Source organism: Triplophysa dalaica, chromosome 13, assembly GCF_015846415.1.
Source record: "Triplophysa dalaica isolate WHDGS20190420 chromosome 13, ASM1584641v1, whole genome shotgun sequence".
NCBI lineage: Eukaryota > Metazoa > Chordata > Actinopteri > Cypriniformes > Nemacheilidae > Triplophysa > Triplophysa dalaica.
The window spans coordinates 7101432-7117425 of NC_079554.1; the positions used below are offsets into that span (position 1 = coordinate 7101432).

The 15994-nt window shown below is 43.0% G+C and overlaps 1 protein-coding gene across 1 annotated transcript in view; it reads right to left on the reverse strand.

Annotated features, from left to right (window-relative positions):
* prrc2c (proline-rich coiled-coil 2C) overlaps positions 1-14875 on the reverse strand; it is a 29243-nt gene extending 14368 nt beyond the window's left edge. The window contains exons 1-15 of the mRNA XM_056763926.1: positions 14506-14875; positions 11447-11616; positions 10599-10776; positions 10209-10321; positions 9973-10098; positions 9180-9472; positions 7376-7455; positions 6951-7087; positions 6689-6776; positions 6420-6597; positions 5762-6341; positions 5389-5561; positions 4993-5290; positions 4627-4834; positions 2111-4549 (exon numbers count right to left, since the gene is read on the reverse strand). Of these exons, the coding sequence (XP_056619904.1) occupies positions 2111-4549; positions 4627-4834; positions 4993-5290; positions 5389-5561; positions 5762-6341; positions 6420-6597; positions 6689-6776; positions 6951-7087; positions 7376-7455; positions 9180-9472; positions 9973-10098; positions 10209-10321; positions 10599-10776; positions 11447-11561 (5006 nt within the window). The 5' untranslated portion in view covers positions 11562-11616; positions 14506-14875. The remainder of the gene's footprint in view (positions 1-2110; positions 4550-4626; positions 4835-4992; positions 5291-5388; positions 5562-5761; positions 6342-6419; positions 6598-6688; positions 6777-6950; positions 7088-7375; positions 7456-9179; positions 9473-9972; positions 10099-10208; positions 10322-10598; positions 10777-11446; positions 11617-14505) is intronic.
* Positions 14876-15994: the final 1119 nt, after the last annotated feature.

Consider the following 15994-nt stretch of genomic DNA (forward strand, 5'->3'; position numbering starts at 1 on the left):
GGGAAAAACATGGAGCGTTTGTTCGTTCGTTCATTTCTCTGAGGATTCCTTTGTGAACAAGGCACAAGTCGACACTTTTTCATTTTAAACTCTCCACAAATTCACTGCTGTGCCTTCAATATTGGATCCGATAGGAATGGCGCAGCAATCTTATGAGAGTAAAAAAATGTGTACAATGCGTCACTATTGCTTTGTAAGAGATCGCTTGATGTACTCTGAGCACTATTCGTACGAGAATAGTATCACCTGGGGCAATGGTCGACCGATTATCGAACTAGCCGATAATCGATATCTGTCATTTTCAAAGCCGATTTGCAGATAAAGTCATTTAATTTTGAAATGCGCTATTTGGCTCTGATGCGGCCACGGATTTAGTGAAAGCAGTCGGAACACGACACTAATTTGTTGCGTAGAGTAATGCCCACTGCCCCTCTGATTTGTTGGGACTAAGTCACTAGTCCGGCCAATCAACGCGGGGGGCTGCGGAACAGAACGTTTTTTTCACTCTCACACCGAAAGCACTTACTAACTGGAGCTGCTTCGGGTTTCATGCCGGTTCCGCAGGACTTACGCATTATTATCATGTAGATATAATTCACATCCATAGTATAACAATGATTTTGCTCTGCAAGCGAGCAGCACACTGCACACGCGTTTCTTGTAATTGATTGAGCTGGGGTTTTGCACGTAATTTTAAGTTACGCCATTTCCAAAATACAATCCATTTTAAAGCATAAAGAACCTGAATCGTCGGTCTCCAGTCAGAGCGCTCTCATGCACGTGCGCACACACACACATAGACTCCGCATCTCAAGCTGCTCGCGACAAATGTTAGATCAAGTTATTTTTCGCAACTTATTTATACACAAATGTTCAGAGACACACACGGGTGTAATTAAATGCCTGTCTAGTCGACAATACACTCAAGGAATAGGCTAATGTACTAACGAAGTGTGCCTAAAATATGCTTTTAATGTTATAGCTTCGTGAAAACATTTGCGGCCTTTTCAACAACATACACAATAAAGCTTTGAAGGCAATTAAATTATTTACACTTATTATATAAATTCAAATTGTGCTAGTTAATCCAAAGATGAGCAAAATGATTTATTGAATAGTTCTAGTATTGTAATGAATGTTTAAGTCATCGGAACATATTTTTATCCATAAATAAATATAATTTATTCCATTCAATTCATTTTTCTTTCCAATAAGCTTTACATGAGAAAAGACAAATAAAACACAGAAAGAGACAGAATACAGTGCGGTGCGATAAATAAAGCAATGGTGGTTTACAAAATGTTCACAGAAATCTGCTGGGTGCTCCCTTCTTTATGTGTTATGATTAAGATTTCTCAGTCAGAATTAAAAGTGTTTCTAATGTTTCATAGCCTGTGTTCTTAATTTTTATATAAATTTACGATTTACACCATATACATATATATCGGTTCAAAACATCGGTTATCGGTCTAATTCACATGGAAGGAATCGGTATCGGCCCTGAAAAACGCATCTCGGTCGACCTCTATCCTGGGGACCTCTAGTCATTTGTATTAATTGCAGAGGATGTCAGTGATCTTAAGCCCGTGCGAACCGCCATCTCTGTGATTTGGCTGTTTTTTTAGTGTTTTGGTATTATTTCGGGTGCTTTGTGATATGCATATGTTACCGGGAGTCTCCCATTTGTTTATTTATCATGGAAACACTCGTAACATTTGAGACCCGTGATCGCGGTGATCTTTTGTCCGGTTCGGGATCACTGGTCTCAAATGCTGACAGGTACGGTCATATATCATTAAACGCAATACAAGTATAGGCTATACAAACTATACGCAAAACCTTCCCAGCACATCTGGGAAATAAGTAAAATCCTCCCGTGTGAATGCATCTCATGAAAAACTTATGTGGGGAGGTAATTTAAAAATCACAGGAGGTCTCCAGATAATACTAATGCCCTGCGAAAACTGTTAATGGTGCTAATGTGTAACCTAACGGTACGTCTCAAACTAAATTCACAGAAGGTTCCAACTGCGCAACCTGCGAATCGTAACATCTCTAGTTATCCCCAATAATTTAATAACGTCAGGGAATAAGACAGTTCAGGACTCACCCTCTCCGTCCGGATTTGGCTCCAGATCCTCCCCTTCTCTCGCCTTTGGCTCCAGCATACCCCCGACCCGCTTTGGGTCCGCTATTTCCCCGTCGGTTCTGTCGATCCACAGGCCGCTGACTAGAGAAGCTCCTTTTGGCTACCGTAGACAATTCTCGTTTTGGGATTGGCACACCTTCAGTGGATAACTTGTTTGGCGGCCCACAGACCTGTGCTGGTGCGTATGAACCAGAAGTGGATGCAGTCACAGTCGCTTCAAGTTGCTTTCGGTCTTCTCGCTCTCGCCTTTCATTAAAGTCACTGCTCTCAGAGGCCGTCTCCCACTCCTCATTAGCCTGGTCGGAAGAGTTCTGATTAGACAAGTCAGGTGATTTGCTGCCTGCAGCAACTATCGTGGCGGCTCCTGCTTCAGGAAGTACCACATCTGAGGCAGGAAGCTCAGCGGGACTCACATCAGAAGTGAAAGAAGGTGCTGCACTGGGATCAGTCCCTCCTTCAGGCAACGTGACGAGAGTTCCTGGAGCTTTAGACAATGTTGGGGAGATAGATGTGGGTCCTGACACGCTAGACGTAGCTTCTTCAGTGATGACTGCTGCCTCGCGTTCCTTAAGTCTTCGAAATCGTGGAGGTTTGTCTTGTCTGGGAGGACGTGCCGCTCGTGGTCTCCTTGGTCTCTCTCTGATGCCTTGCGAACAACCCTCTCCCATTTTCTTGTTTTCATATTTGGTGTGACGTCGCTCTGAGGTTGTGCTGTCGGTACGCAAGTTGTCTGCTTCCTCTGGCCGGAAGATCTCCATTGGTTTGGATGGCCACTGGGAGCCGTCTTTGACAGGGGCCCGACGAAATGGAGTAGGTCGGTGGCTGCCCCGTTCCCTGCCACCCCCTCTCCTGCCGTACAAGCCTCCCTTGCCCCGGCGTGCAGTCTCACCCTTTAACAGAAACCCTGGTTTCGGTCTGCCCTCCTCATCGCGTGGTGCTGATTTTTCGGATAAATGTGCACCCGGTAATCCTGAGGCAGATTTAGAGGAGCGGGATTCTGGCAGCTCACTTCGAATCGGCCGGCTTGGTTTGTTGCTGGGCTCACGGTCCGACGCCCCGGTGTCACTGGCAGATTCTCTTCCTTCACTTTCAGAGTCCGTGTCTGAGCCTCGTCTACGTCTGCGCTTGGGTAGCACTTCAAAGTCTGAGCTCTCGCTGCGTGTCTCACTCTCTTCGCGACAGCGGAAACCAGCAGTGGCACTTAATGGCAAATCCTGGCGTGACCGTGGCTCCCTGTAAGGATAGTCCCCTCGACTCCGGCCACGACTACCTCGGCCCCTCCCACCATAGCTGCCTCTGTAACTCCGGCCACGGGAATAGTACTCTCCCCTACCACGGGCTTTAAAATTGGGGTCTGAGGGCCAATCCTTATCTCGGTCTGTTTCTCTGTCTCTGTCTCTGTCTCTGTCCCTCTCTCTGTCTCTGTCCCTCTCCCTGTCCCGTTCTCGCTCTCTCTCCTCTCTGCGGTGAGCTCTGGGAGGGAAGTTGGACTCTCTTCGAGATGGTAGTTTGGGTTCAGGACGTTTGTCGCTTAAAGTAGGCTTGTCTGGTTTTTCATCTCCAGCTGTTGCGGCTGCAGAACCAGCTGCTGTCTGAAGATCTTTGGATTTTGCTACACCAGCAGTCGCTAGCACCTCAGCTACGACCGCTCCCTTCTTCCACTCTCCAGGCTGCTTCTGCACATCTGATGTCTCTGTAGCACCTGAAGGGGCACCTTTCGGGGGACCACCATCCTTTTTCGTTCGCTCACCACGTTCATGCTGCTCTTTCTCTCTTCTTTTTTCCCTCTCTTCCTTCATGTCTCGCAAAACAGGTTTCTTAATAGGTCCAGATCTCCTAACCGGACGATCCCCTCCGGGTCCATCTCTTCTCCCGCCTCCTGTCCCACGGGATCCCCAGCGGATCTCAGATTTCTGCTTGCTGGGTAAGATCATTTTTTCTGTTTTGTGTACAACATCATTAGTCACAGGGGGGGTAGAGCGGTTGTTTATCACAGGCCCTTGACCAAATGTCTCTTTTCTGGATTTGTCCTCTGGCCTTTCTACAGTCTCAGGAAAGTCCTGGCTTTTCTGTGCTATGGTAAGACCTTCAAATCTAGGCTCCTCCAGCTTTAGAGAATGACTGGAGCCTTGAGAGACACTCCTTTTCAGTACAGCGTGTCCAATGGCTTCGACCTCCTCTGTAGCAGACAGGGGAATCTCCTCTGGCTCAAAGGAAGAGATGAGTGGCACTCTATCAGTCTGAAGCAGACCAGGTACCTCTTCAGAAACATGACTAAACGCAGACAAGGGCTCAGATGAATCCCTAAAGAAGTCGCTTTTGCCCCGGGGCTCCAGTGGGCTATGGTCCTGAGGGTAGACACTTGAGAGTCCTCTGTCCAGCTCCAGACCAGCATCCAGTCTAACATAAAATGCAAACAAAAAAGTTAGAATCTCATCCCCAGATATTTATTATTTTCAGCTACTGTGAGCACCCACCTTGACTCCTTTCCATCATCTCGTCCTTTAGCAGTTGTAGAGGACAGGGGCTCTGTCTGGAGATAAGGATCAGAACCCCAGACCATTCGAGGTTCACTTGGAATACCATGTTCACGGATTGGTCGGGTTAGATGATCAAATGAGTCCGATCCAGAGCTGCTGTTTTCTGTGGGCTCTCGTCGTACTAGTTGCTTTGGAGGCATTCTCCCTGAAAAAATGACCACACAGGAAATGCTCTTCAAAACATGACAATGTTTTAAAATACCATAACACGATAATACTTATAATGAAGATACAAATGCGGTTAAAAAAGCAGCCAAGAAATGATCTCAAAATCTCCCAATTAAACAAAAGAGCTAGACATACCAGGATGCATTGGAGGCATATCTATTGGTGGTCGTCCAGACATCATACGGGGGTCCATGTATGATTGCATCATAAGCCAGCGTGGGTCAAAGCCCATCGAGGCAAGGTGTTGGTGGTGGGGGCCAAGAGGTTGGTAGAGGGATCTGTGCTGAGGTGGAACAGAACCCCCAGAGGGGGAGACTGGACCTCCACCACCCTGCTGCTGCTGCTGCTGCTGCTGCTGTTGATGTTGTTGATGTTGTTGTTGTTGCTGCTGCTGTTGTTGCTGTTGCTGCCACTGCTGTTGTTTGAGCTGTTCCTGAACATTTAAAGATAAAAAAAGACAATATGACAATATGTTACTTTACTATATCAAGCTATTGCTGATGAGTTAAAAACATGACAACATGTTCTCGCCTGTTGTCTGAGAAATCTGGGAGGCAAAGACTTCTGGAACTGTTTGGAATATCCAGAGGTGATCGAAGGACGAACAGCAGCCCCCGTGTCTCCTTCATTTTCCAGTTGAGGAAGAGCTGCATCTTCAGCAGCAGAGTGATCCAATCTGGACAGAGAGAGCTGAGGCTCCTCAACTGAAATAAAGCAAAACAATTAAAAACCTAAAATCAGTGAATTGTATCCGTCACAGTTTCACGTGTGCATCAAATCAATTAAAATTATTTTCAGAAAATCTACATTTCCTATTTTTATGGAACATCAAGTGAGAAGTATAAAAGTCCAAACTGTTTTTTACACAATGAAAATGGATGTGGACCATAAATATTCTATTTACCTCTGGTCTCCTCTGCACTGAAGTAGTCTCTCATTGGTTGTCTCTCCACCTGCCTATGTCCTTCCTCCGTTACAGCAGTATCCACTTTGCTTTGGGGTTCAGGAGCAATCCTGTGGACTGGAGGGCTAGGTTGTCGAGGAACAAACTGTGGCACCTCCTCCACACTGGACTCGGTCCTTTCGTGAGTCGGCATAGGCAGGCAAGGTTGCTGCACAGACGGAGGTGGCGGCTGAGGGGGAGGAGTTTCAGCAGGTAGTATAGGCACAGTTTCAGTCACTTCATGGTGATCACTGTAAGTTTGCACAGTTGGTTTAGTAGTTTCTATAGTCGTAGAAGGTCGTCGCTTCTCTTCTAGCTGTTTGAGTTTCTCTTTGCAGGCAGCGAGTCTCTGTTCCTCCATACGGCGCTCTTCCTCATCACGTCGCTTGCGAGCACGTTCCACAGCCTCTGAAAGTTCTGACTGCTTCTTTCGTTTTTGTCTCCATGCCTCTGTTTCCTCCTCACCGGTAGAGGATGCTGGAGTGGGTTGCTTTGCAACACGTGTACCACCACTTCCCATAGAACGTGAAGCTGTTTGCCCCTAGAAAAAAAATAAACGTTGTATCAATGCACATTTTAACAAATCAGTCACACACTTTTTTTGACCCTGTGCACCTACCTGTTGTTCCTGGTGAGGTGCAGTCTTGCTATAATGGCCAATGTTGCCTGGGGAAGAGGCCCTTGGGTCTCCACTCTCTGCCCATGAGCTTTTGCTGTCAGATCTTCCTTCCACTTTCCATCTGTCCTGGGCATCAGCGTTTCTTGACCGCATACGTTCCACTTTAGCCATCCATTCCCTGTATTTAACAAGATATTATTTCCAGGACACATGCCAGCTTTTGTCAAGAATAGAAAGGGTTCACTGTGGCCCACAATAGGATTGCTTACCAGTTATCTCCTTTATCTTTAGCTGTGTGGTTTTCCTCATCATCACTAAAATTTAGTTTCTCAGTATAGTCAACTTCCATCTGGGCACCTATATAAGGATAAACATGGTTAATATGAAACAATTGTAAACGTTTTTGGGTAGTTTTCATTATTTTCTCTCCATGTACACTTGGTATCAGGTCTCAAGACTCAATGTTCTCTATTGGTACCCATACAAGTCATATTTCATCCATTTCTAGATCAAACTGACAGTCTCTCTCACCTGCCCAGCCTTCATCTGCCTCAGTGTCCAGATTGTCTAGCTCTTTTAATTCAGTGGCACTAATGATTGATGGCCGATCTGGATCCTTCAGCCATGTCTGAGGAGGCTGTGATGATCTTCCACCAGGCCGCAGACCCCTAAAGACAACCAGAACAAAATACATGTTTTGTAAATTGGGATTTATTCAAATTCATAAAAGGTGACAACGGCAACTTGAACTTTAGATCAAAAGAAACGTGTAGTGAGAAAAACTACAAAATCAGTGTAAGATTGTATGTATAAACATAGCCTTTAAAAATGACTACATCTACATACTAAACCCTTTTGAGAAGGATTGTTGTCTATCTTAACGGAAGGAAAAAGGTAAATACGCCATACTGGTTTAGCTTCGGCGTCATAATCTCAATCTGTTTTCAGTCACTTACTTTGACATTTCCTGTTGTCCAGAATATCTTACAGTGCCTTGTACAGAAGAAAACGGCACTCGAGGGTAAGCATTGAACATCTGAAAAAAAAAAAGACTAAAATTAGCACAGAAACACACTTTATAAAAGTTGTCAAAAAAACAGCAGCATGCAATCATGCCTGATTATTAAAGTGATAGTCCACCCAAAATGAAATTCTGTCATCATTTACTCACCCTCAGATTGTTCCAAACCTGTATTCATTTCTTTGTTTCGCTCAACACAAAGGAAGATATTTGGAAGAATCTCAGTAACCGAGCAGACCCATTTACTGCCAAAGTAAGTAAAATAAATACCAAGGGAATTATTGGGGGACAAGACCTGCTTGATTACTTACATTCTTCCAAATGTATGGAGGTTGAACAATCTGAAGGTGAGTAAAAAACGATCCGTTTAAATTGTGCTGGGCGGTAAGGTGATAAACGGTATTTCCCAGATTTGTACCGGTTTTCCAGTACAAACCACAAATTATGCTTATTGAAAGAGGAAATACTGCAGTTGATTGAGTTAAATGCCCTGTTTATACTGTCATGGTGAGTGAATATTGTAAAAAAATTCCACAATCGTATTATACAGGTTTGTGAGGCCCACAGAATGATGCTGTTTATAAAGAGGTGGCACTCATGATGAAGTGAATAAATCAGGATGCATGACAGATACAGTCAAATGTTACTTGCATACATAATATTTAAGCAAATAAATAGAGAAGAGGGCTCGAAATTAACTTTATTCCTTGGTAGCACTGGTGCTCCCAACTTCAAGAGTTAGGAACACCAGCAAAAGTCTAAGATCACCCACCCGAAAATTAACACCATGATCCATCTGGATAGTTGAATACAAAATAGTAACAATTTTACCATTAAAACATGCATGTGATGTCTGCTGTGTTTTACATAGCCACAATGGCACATCCTCCTCCCTTTACTGACCCTTATATCAGTTAAAGTTAAAAACACATTATGTTATACATGTATATATATAATGTAATGCGAACTTGCAAATTTACCTGTGTTACAGTCATCTGCTGTCCCATCGTGACACAAACGGGATGTAAATACGTAACATGACCGCTCATGCGAGAGACACACGCGAACATCCAATCGTGTATGTTTAGCGCATGTTTACATAGAAAAATGTAAAAGTTGTGCCGCAGCCGGTCAATGTAGAACACATCACACACACCACCACTGTGCCCTCACCACAGTGCGACAGTGAAAAGGGACCTCACCGAAACAGTGTTGCACTGCAACGCATTCTAGAGCTGCACGAATAATCGTTAAAAGATCGCAATCTCGATTCGAACACCCACACGATCTCATTAATGGAAATGATTCTCGTGTGTCTATTAACTTACACCTCTGACTTAATTCATAACGCTTCAAAATTTGCTGTTGCTGCCGCAGAAGTTAAAATTATTATAAGGTATGTAACAACATCACAAACAGTCTTTTTAAAACACACAGAATCATAATTTCTTTGTCAAATGTGTGATTAAAGCAGAGAGTTGCCAACTCACACGCACAAGACTTGTTTACAAGCTCCTGCTCTGCCAAAATTAATATCACACCAAATAACAGAACAACATATATAGTAAATACAATCGTTAGTTTCATTTCAAACATGTCCAGTTAAAAATTAATATCATAACAAAAATTAAACAGGTATTCGGTATGAACCGGTATATCGCCCAGCCCTACCTTTAAGTATAAAAAAAGACCAGAAATTTTAGCATAGTCACGATTTAAAAAATGACATCATCACTTACATATGGTGGCATCATGCTCCTAAACTGAGCATGGAACTCTGATGCCATGCCTCCAGGTGGCTGCTGCCCACCATTGAGTTTATGCTGAGGACCAGCAGGAGGGAGCCTGTCTCTGGCATCTCGCTTTTCTCTGCCCTCCCCAACCGAGGGTTTGCCTGCCTCATCAGAGTCTCCTGAGGGAGATGGTGTGCCTCTACCCACTGCGGACTCCTCGGAGGGCTTGCTGTCCGTCTCTGAAGAGCTGGGAACAACGTTTAGGTTCCTGCCTCCACCCTCTCGCCAACTACCCACATCTGAGCCAAGGATGATAGAACACAATTTCTAGTTAGAATGTACACAAAATGCTGCTTTTCAAAATAATTATAGACAGAGCTTAAAGGAGATCACCCATTTAGCCTGATGCAAATAAAAACTTTTTTTTTAAAGCGATAGTTCACCCCAAAAAGAAAATCCTGTCATCATTAACTCACCCTCTTGTCATTTTAAACCTGTATGACTTTCTTCTGCAGAACAAGAAGATATTTTGAAAAATGTGGTTAACTGGACCCCATTAACTTGCATTGGCTTTGTGTCTATACAGAAGACGGAAATGAAAGCCAGTGCTGATCGGTTATCAACTTTCTCCAAGCGTCCTTTAGTATTTTGCAAAAGAAAGAAACCCATAAAGGTTTGAAATGACTAGAGGGTGCGTAAATGATGACAACATTTCATTTTTGGGAAGAACTATCACTTTAAACGATTCTGCACAGTCCAAGATTTTCCCCCAAGTATAAGGAAAGGATGATGTTCTCACTTTGAGGCCTGAGGCTTGGGCCCGGTCCATAGGGCTCATCTTCCTGCTCGCCTGGTTTTTCTGCATCACCCGCTGCCTGCAAACTCGGAAACTCCTGATGGAACTGACTGCTCATCCGTGGAGCTCCTGCATATGCAGCATAGTAAGTACTTTACTTTAGCAGTGGTTTATAAATCAGTCATGATCACTATCATAACCTTCTTGCTCGAGCATTTAGATATGATTAAACAGGGTACCTTCTAGCTGTCCAGATTGTTTGCTGTTGGCCCAGGAGCGGCTACCTCCCGCAGGGGCATCGGTGGTCTGGGTAACAACTGGCTTGGGCTGTGGTGGAGGAGTCTCTTGTTGTCTACAATTACATTAGCGCAGTGTTACTGGCACAGCAGTATATAAAGTGCCAAATATTATAGACAAATGACTCTACATCTTTGACCATTTAAAACAAACACTTCTAAACAAATCCAAAATTAAGCAGCAGCAATGGAGAAACTGACGTTATTTAAGACATGAAGAACTCTTTTTACACATATGCTAAATAAACCTAAAACTGAGTTATCATAATAGCTAGTAGGTTCAAAATAGCTGGTTATCCACTGTTAAAGCCAAAGAATATAGTGCTTTCATACCGTTCCTCTCCTGGCTGATCCTGTCTGGAGGCCCACCCGCTGCCGTCCTTGGGTACGATGCTAACGTTCGGATCGTTGCCCTTGTTTTCTGCTTTCAGGCTGGGCAGGTTGGCCGGAGGGGGCATGCGCCGACTGGCCGCAACTTTGCCCAGACTTTGGAGCCCATGTCTGGCAGCAACTGAATGGAATATAAAGATGGATCAAAAATATGTCTCTTACCAAAAAGTCTATGTCAATTTTAGAAAGCAAAGCTTTAAAATAAAACCCAGGATGCTAACACAAGTGTATGTGCTCTCTCTTTCTCTCTCTCCCCTAAAGCTCATATGAATGCATGGTAGTAATCAGAGGACAAAGGCTGCTTATTTGATGCAGTGATGCACAGGAGGCTGATTAGGGATGCGGGGGTCTACAGTTCAAGACTCTAGTCCATTACTTGTCACTTTCCTGATGAACAATGCTTATACAGAGTGAGTGGACTTTGAGACAGCAAATTATCATGAGTGTACTAATAATTGAAAAAGAGAATATTTCAAACATGTCTAGGTCAAAGACTGTACCCAAAAAATATAAGAAAATGAAGCCTTTTTAAGGATCAGTAAGACTTATGATTTAACTGATGACAAATAAAAGTAAAAACCTTTTTTAGATTGTGTAATTTCTATTATTTTCCATAAGATTTTTCACTGCCTTTATTTCATAATGCAATCGTCTTTGATTCAAATCAGCAAGGCTGTATCTTTCATTCAAAATCAAAATTGGATATGGGGTAACATAGCCATAAAAATAATTACCCAGTTAAAGCACAAAACAAAAATGTGTTTAGGAATAGAGATTATCAAGAGTCTCACCTGCAGTTTTCTGGGTCTCCAGAGACTTGCCCTTGTATGTGTTGAAGAGGCTAAGGGTTGCATACTTGGTCTTGCCATCCTTTGCCTTGGTGCTCTGCCCTGACTTCTCTGACATTTCGCTGGAAACTCATTGAGTCTGGTCCTGCGGCCTCACCCCTCAGAACCAGCCCCTTGATTGAAATATTAAGAATCAATTTGAAATGTGTTTAATAAACCGTAAACCCAGATGCATACATCCAAGTCTTGAACTATATTTCATGTTAGTCTTAGAATAGGCTGCAAAGCAAGCAGCTTGAGAAAGGAGATTCTTGAGACAATGATGTGAATGAGAGTAAGCAGCTCATCAACTTTCCTGATCAAAACGTTTTATACCTACATACCTACATGTACTGATACCTACATCTAGAAAGCTGGTTGGTTCAATGGAAAACAGAAAAACACTGTACACAAAATCACACTGTAAGCAAAATTGCAGCATTCACAAACACCTTCGAACATGCTTCACTTAAAGCATTATTAAACAACAAAGCAATAATCCTTACCTAACTACTTTTGTTAATAAATAACTTTAAAATGACCAACCATGGACTGATACATGTCTGGTCTGGATACATTAGCTCAGTTTAAAAGCAGACGGGAGCACAAACTCATTGGAGACATACAGTTTTGAAATCATAATGTGTCAAATTGATGATGCATATCACGTTGCCATGCCAACATCAAAGGAGATTGTGGATTGACAGCGTGTGTGCGTTGGGGGGAATAATCTACCGTGAGCCACACAGGGCTTCATTTATAATTGATGTGGTGTCAGGGTTTATGCCAAAACAGCACAGTAGAAGCAACAGGGTCACCTCCACATGTCCATATACATAATTACATTCACTGGACCACATTACAAAACTCACAATACCAGTGCGTAGCACAGATGTTCCACTATTCTGTATGGAACAGAATACATTAGAATCTGAATCTTCAGAACCTGTAAGTAAACCTGGAGCAACAGTCATTAAATCTTTTATAAAAGGAGAGCATCACTGGATTTTAAATATCTTCTACACATGTATGCACAGTACAGAAATCAACAAACCAAACCAACTCCCAATAGCTTTCACATACACAAGTCACATGACAACAGACGATGAAAATGAAAGTTTTCTCAAGCTAGTTAGTCATATGCGGAACCTATAAGTGTAAGTGGAAAAGAGTGCCAAAGAAAAAAAAATAACAACCAGGAAAGGCTAAAGGTTGTTTAACTCAGTGAGACAACATAAGCGAGAGTTTACTTGAATTGCCTCTTTATTCCAAGTCAGGCGTAAGAGAGTCAAGTAAAATGCAATAGAACACAAAAGGCTCTAAGGGTGGGAATCATCCTTTTGATGTCTGTATTAGTCCAAAGGTTGAAGACTAAAATGCATAAGGCTGTAAATAATTGCTGTCCTTACAAGTAACTAATTCCAGGCATGAAAATATTTTCACTTTTGTAAAAAAAAATTTTTTAGTGAATCTAAAATACAGTTAAATGTCTTTTTGACATCCAACGTTTCATTTTGTTCAATAATGATTTGTGTGAGATAGTGGGATTTTAATCAAAATCAACTTTGCTCCAAGATAAAGCTGTACTATCTAGAGGTTCATTTTCTGTCTTGCTTCCTTCCCATCCACTCATCCCCCTATCACCTGGCCATCTGCCTCCAAAATACACAAGCCAATCACTGTGCCAGCTTTCCTCCGACGCTCCCAAGTGAGCATCCGTGCAATCACTGGCATTGAGCTGCAGCCCCCGAGGGACAGGGAAAGTCAATATCCATTCAATAGATTAGCCTGGGACTTTCTCAAAGCAACGAGGAATTATAATAGGAAATCTCTCAGTGATCAACTCATTATGGCTAAATCTGCTTAAAAACCTTAGCTTGATCATCTGATCCTGTGGTTCTTAGTTAAAGGGTCTCTATCAAGCCTAGTCTTTTGACCAGTTGTGTCCTTGATGTAATTTATTTTTAAGTAATATGAAAACACAGAGCCTTTAATAATTGGAGGAAGTTAAATGATAATTTCCACCTCCACTGAGGCTTATACATACCTTCCCTTGATTTCTACCTTTCTGCAACCTTATGAAATCAGGAACACATCTGACTTGTTGTTCCTGGTTGTTAAAACACTGTGTTGTGCTATGATCCTCAATCTGACTCTCTCTAAAAAATTGTTCACAAACTTTTATGGATCTGCAGTTCATAGGCCCAGTAAAGGTGTTTTAACGTCATGCACACGCCTACACAATAGAGAAGTAATTTGAGGATGCGTGTTGCAAAAAATAAAACGTGATCCATTTCTTATTCATTGAGAGATAACAAACAGCATTTAGTCATCCATTCGGAAGTTTAAGGTATATCATATCTATGCCCGAGTGCGTAGATGTATTAAGCCAACCAGTGATAATCATCATCAGCTGCTTCTCACACATGCACAGTGTAAAGTAAGACCGATGTGTGCTCATTTGCATGCACTGATTTTAATGTTTTGTTTGATGTACTTGGAAAAGACATGGAAGCCTTCTCTTTTGATTATCCTTCTACAAAACCACGAATAGGACACTGGATAACCAGTGCCTGCGTGCAACTCTTCCTTGTGATGTGAACTTGCTTTCCGGCTTGAAAATACACAAAATAGAGTGACGGCTTGGGGCCACGCGCATCGAGCAAGCATACAAAAAATCTAAATTCTTTGTGCATTAGTTATTGAGAAAGTCCGATATTTCTTAAGAAGGCCTGGTCAGATGGGCCCGGTGAGGTGGCCTCTGAAGCGGTATTCTTCCCGAAATCTCCCTCCGGCTCTTTTGTAAGATACAGTTAAGCACTAACGTTTCATCTGTTAATAATGAAGACGGCCTCGAATAAACAAACATGATGGCAGACTTCTTAGTGTATGATAATGTGATTTCTCGTTTGAGTGGCTCATGGCAGTGCTAACATTAGCAGGACGTCGTTTTTTTTCTCGTCAAATACAGCAGCAGCACCACCACGCTGACTAGTAGTTAATATAACTTAATGTTAAGTTACCTGTCTCCGCCGGTCCCGACTCTCTCCTCAGGTAATTATTTTATTCCGTCCGGACGTTTGGTATCCTGGCCCGCTTTGTATTGTGTGTGTGTTTAAGTGTGTGTGGCCGGCTGTGGATTACAAAAGCTTGTGCTATGCTATTCACACACTGCTGCGGCTAGCCGAACAGCTAGCGACCCACAAAAACCTCCTGCACGCTCGAGAGAAAGGGCGCTTTTCTACACCTCTATGTCTTTTCTTCGTCTTTGACTCTTTCCGTTTGCGGCGCCGGTATGAGGTGAGCAGTTACGGGCGGTCAGCGGTTTCTCGCGGTCTCGTGCTGAGACTCAGCTCTGGTGCACTCGAGAGAGGGCCCCACTCGCGCCGCGGCCTGTCGCACAATCAAAGATGGCAGCGTGCCAATCCACGAGAGCCTGACGTCATCACGTACAGGCGCAGCGTCAGCCAGAGAAGAAGCGGCTTTAACATGTATCACACAGCAGATGGCGACCTTCACACTTTATGAGAACAAATAACGAAATGCCAATATTGAGTTTTAAAATGCGTATTTGTGTGTTGCAAATCCAATGACTCTGTTAATGATTCTCTCTCCCCAATCTGTGTAACAGTGAACACGTCACATTTTGGTATCGGTACAGTACGCTTGGAACCTCAACTGAGGTGGCACTAAAGTATCAGGTACTAGGTACTCTGTCCAGTGGAACCCCCCCAAAGTGGTAGTGGATGTGTGGCTATGTAGTGGAAAAGCATAAATTATACCGTTATCTGATTTTATTAAAGTACCAGTGAGAATAAAAATTACAATGCTAATTTTTCATTAAATATTGCTGCGTTTATTGTAAATAGTTTATCAATGCGGGTCATTCTCTTTTAAAAAATCGTGTGGCCTCATAAAGTTCAGTTAAAATCTGAAAATGCACTTCTGTACTGTAATGACTAAAGTAATCCATCATAATTGACGTGCGTTAGACGGCTTGGGCGGTGCATCCATTAACCCCTCACCTTCAATGTCAGTCTGCTGCCAGTCCATTTCAAAATCCAACGGCGGTTCTTATATATCCAATCAAATCGCAGAGAAAGACGAAAGCTACGCCCACTATTTTTCTCATTCAAATTTCAGTTTCACTCGGAAATGCGTCAGAATACGGAAGTAAAACTTTGCGTCAAAGGCCCTGTCCCGAATGGCGCACTTCATGTGGACTTGCGGTCTCGTGGACTTAAATTGCAAGTGCTCACCAAGTCTACGAGTCCGCGGGGTGTCCCATTTGTCTTTTTAGCGCTCAGAAGTCTGCTCTCGAGCGCCTCCTTCGTGCCCTCGATGCGGTCTTGATGCAGACTCCACTGAAGTCCCCTACCCAGGAATCCTTGCGAACGCTCAATCACAGAACGGATGGGAGAAGTGTCGTGGATGTCAGACATTTACGTTAACATGACGGATACATTCTTAAATGTGTATTTTATTTATAAAAAATAATTAATTAATTACTTA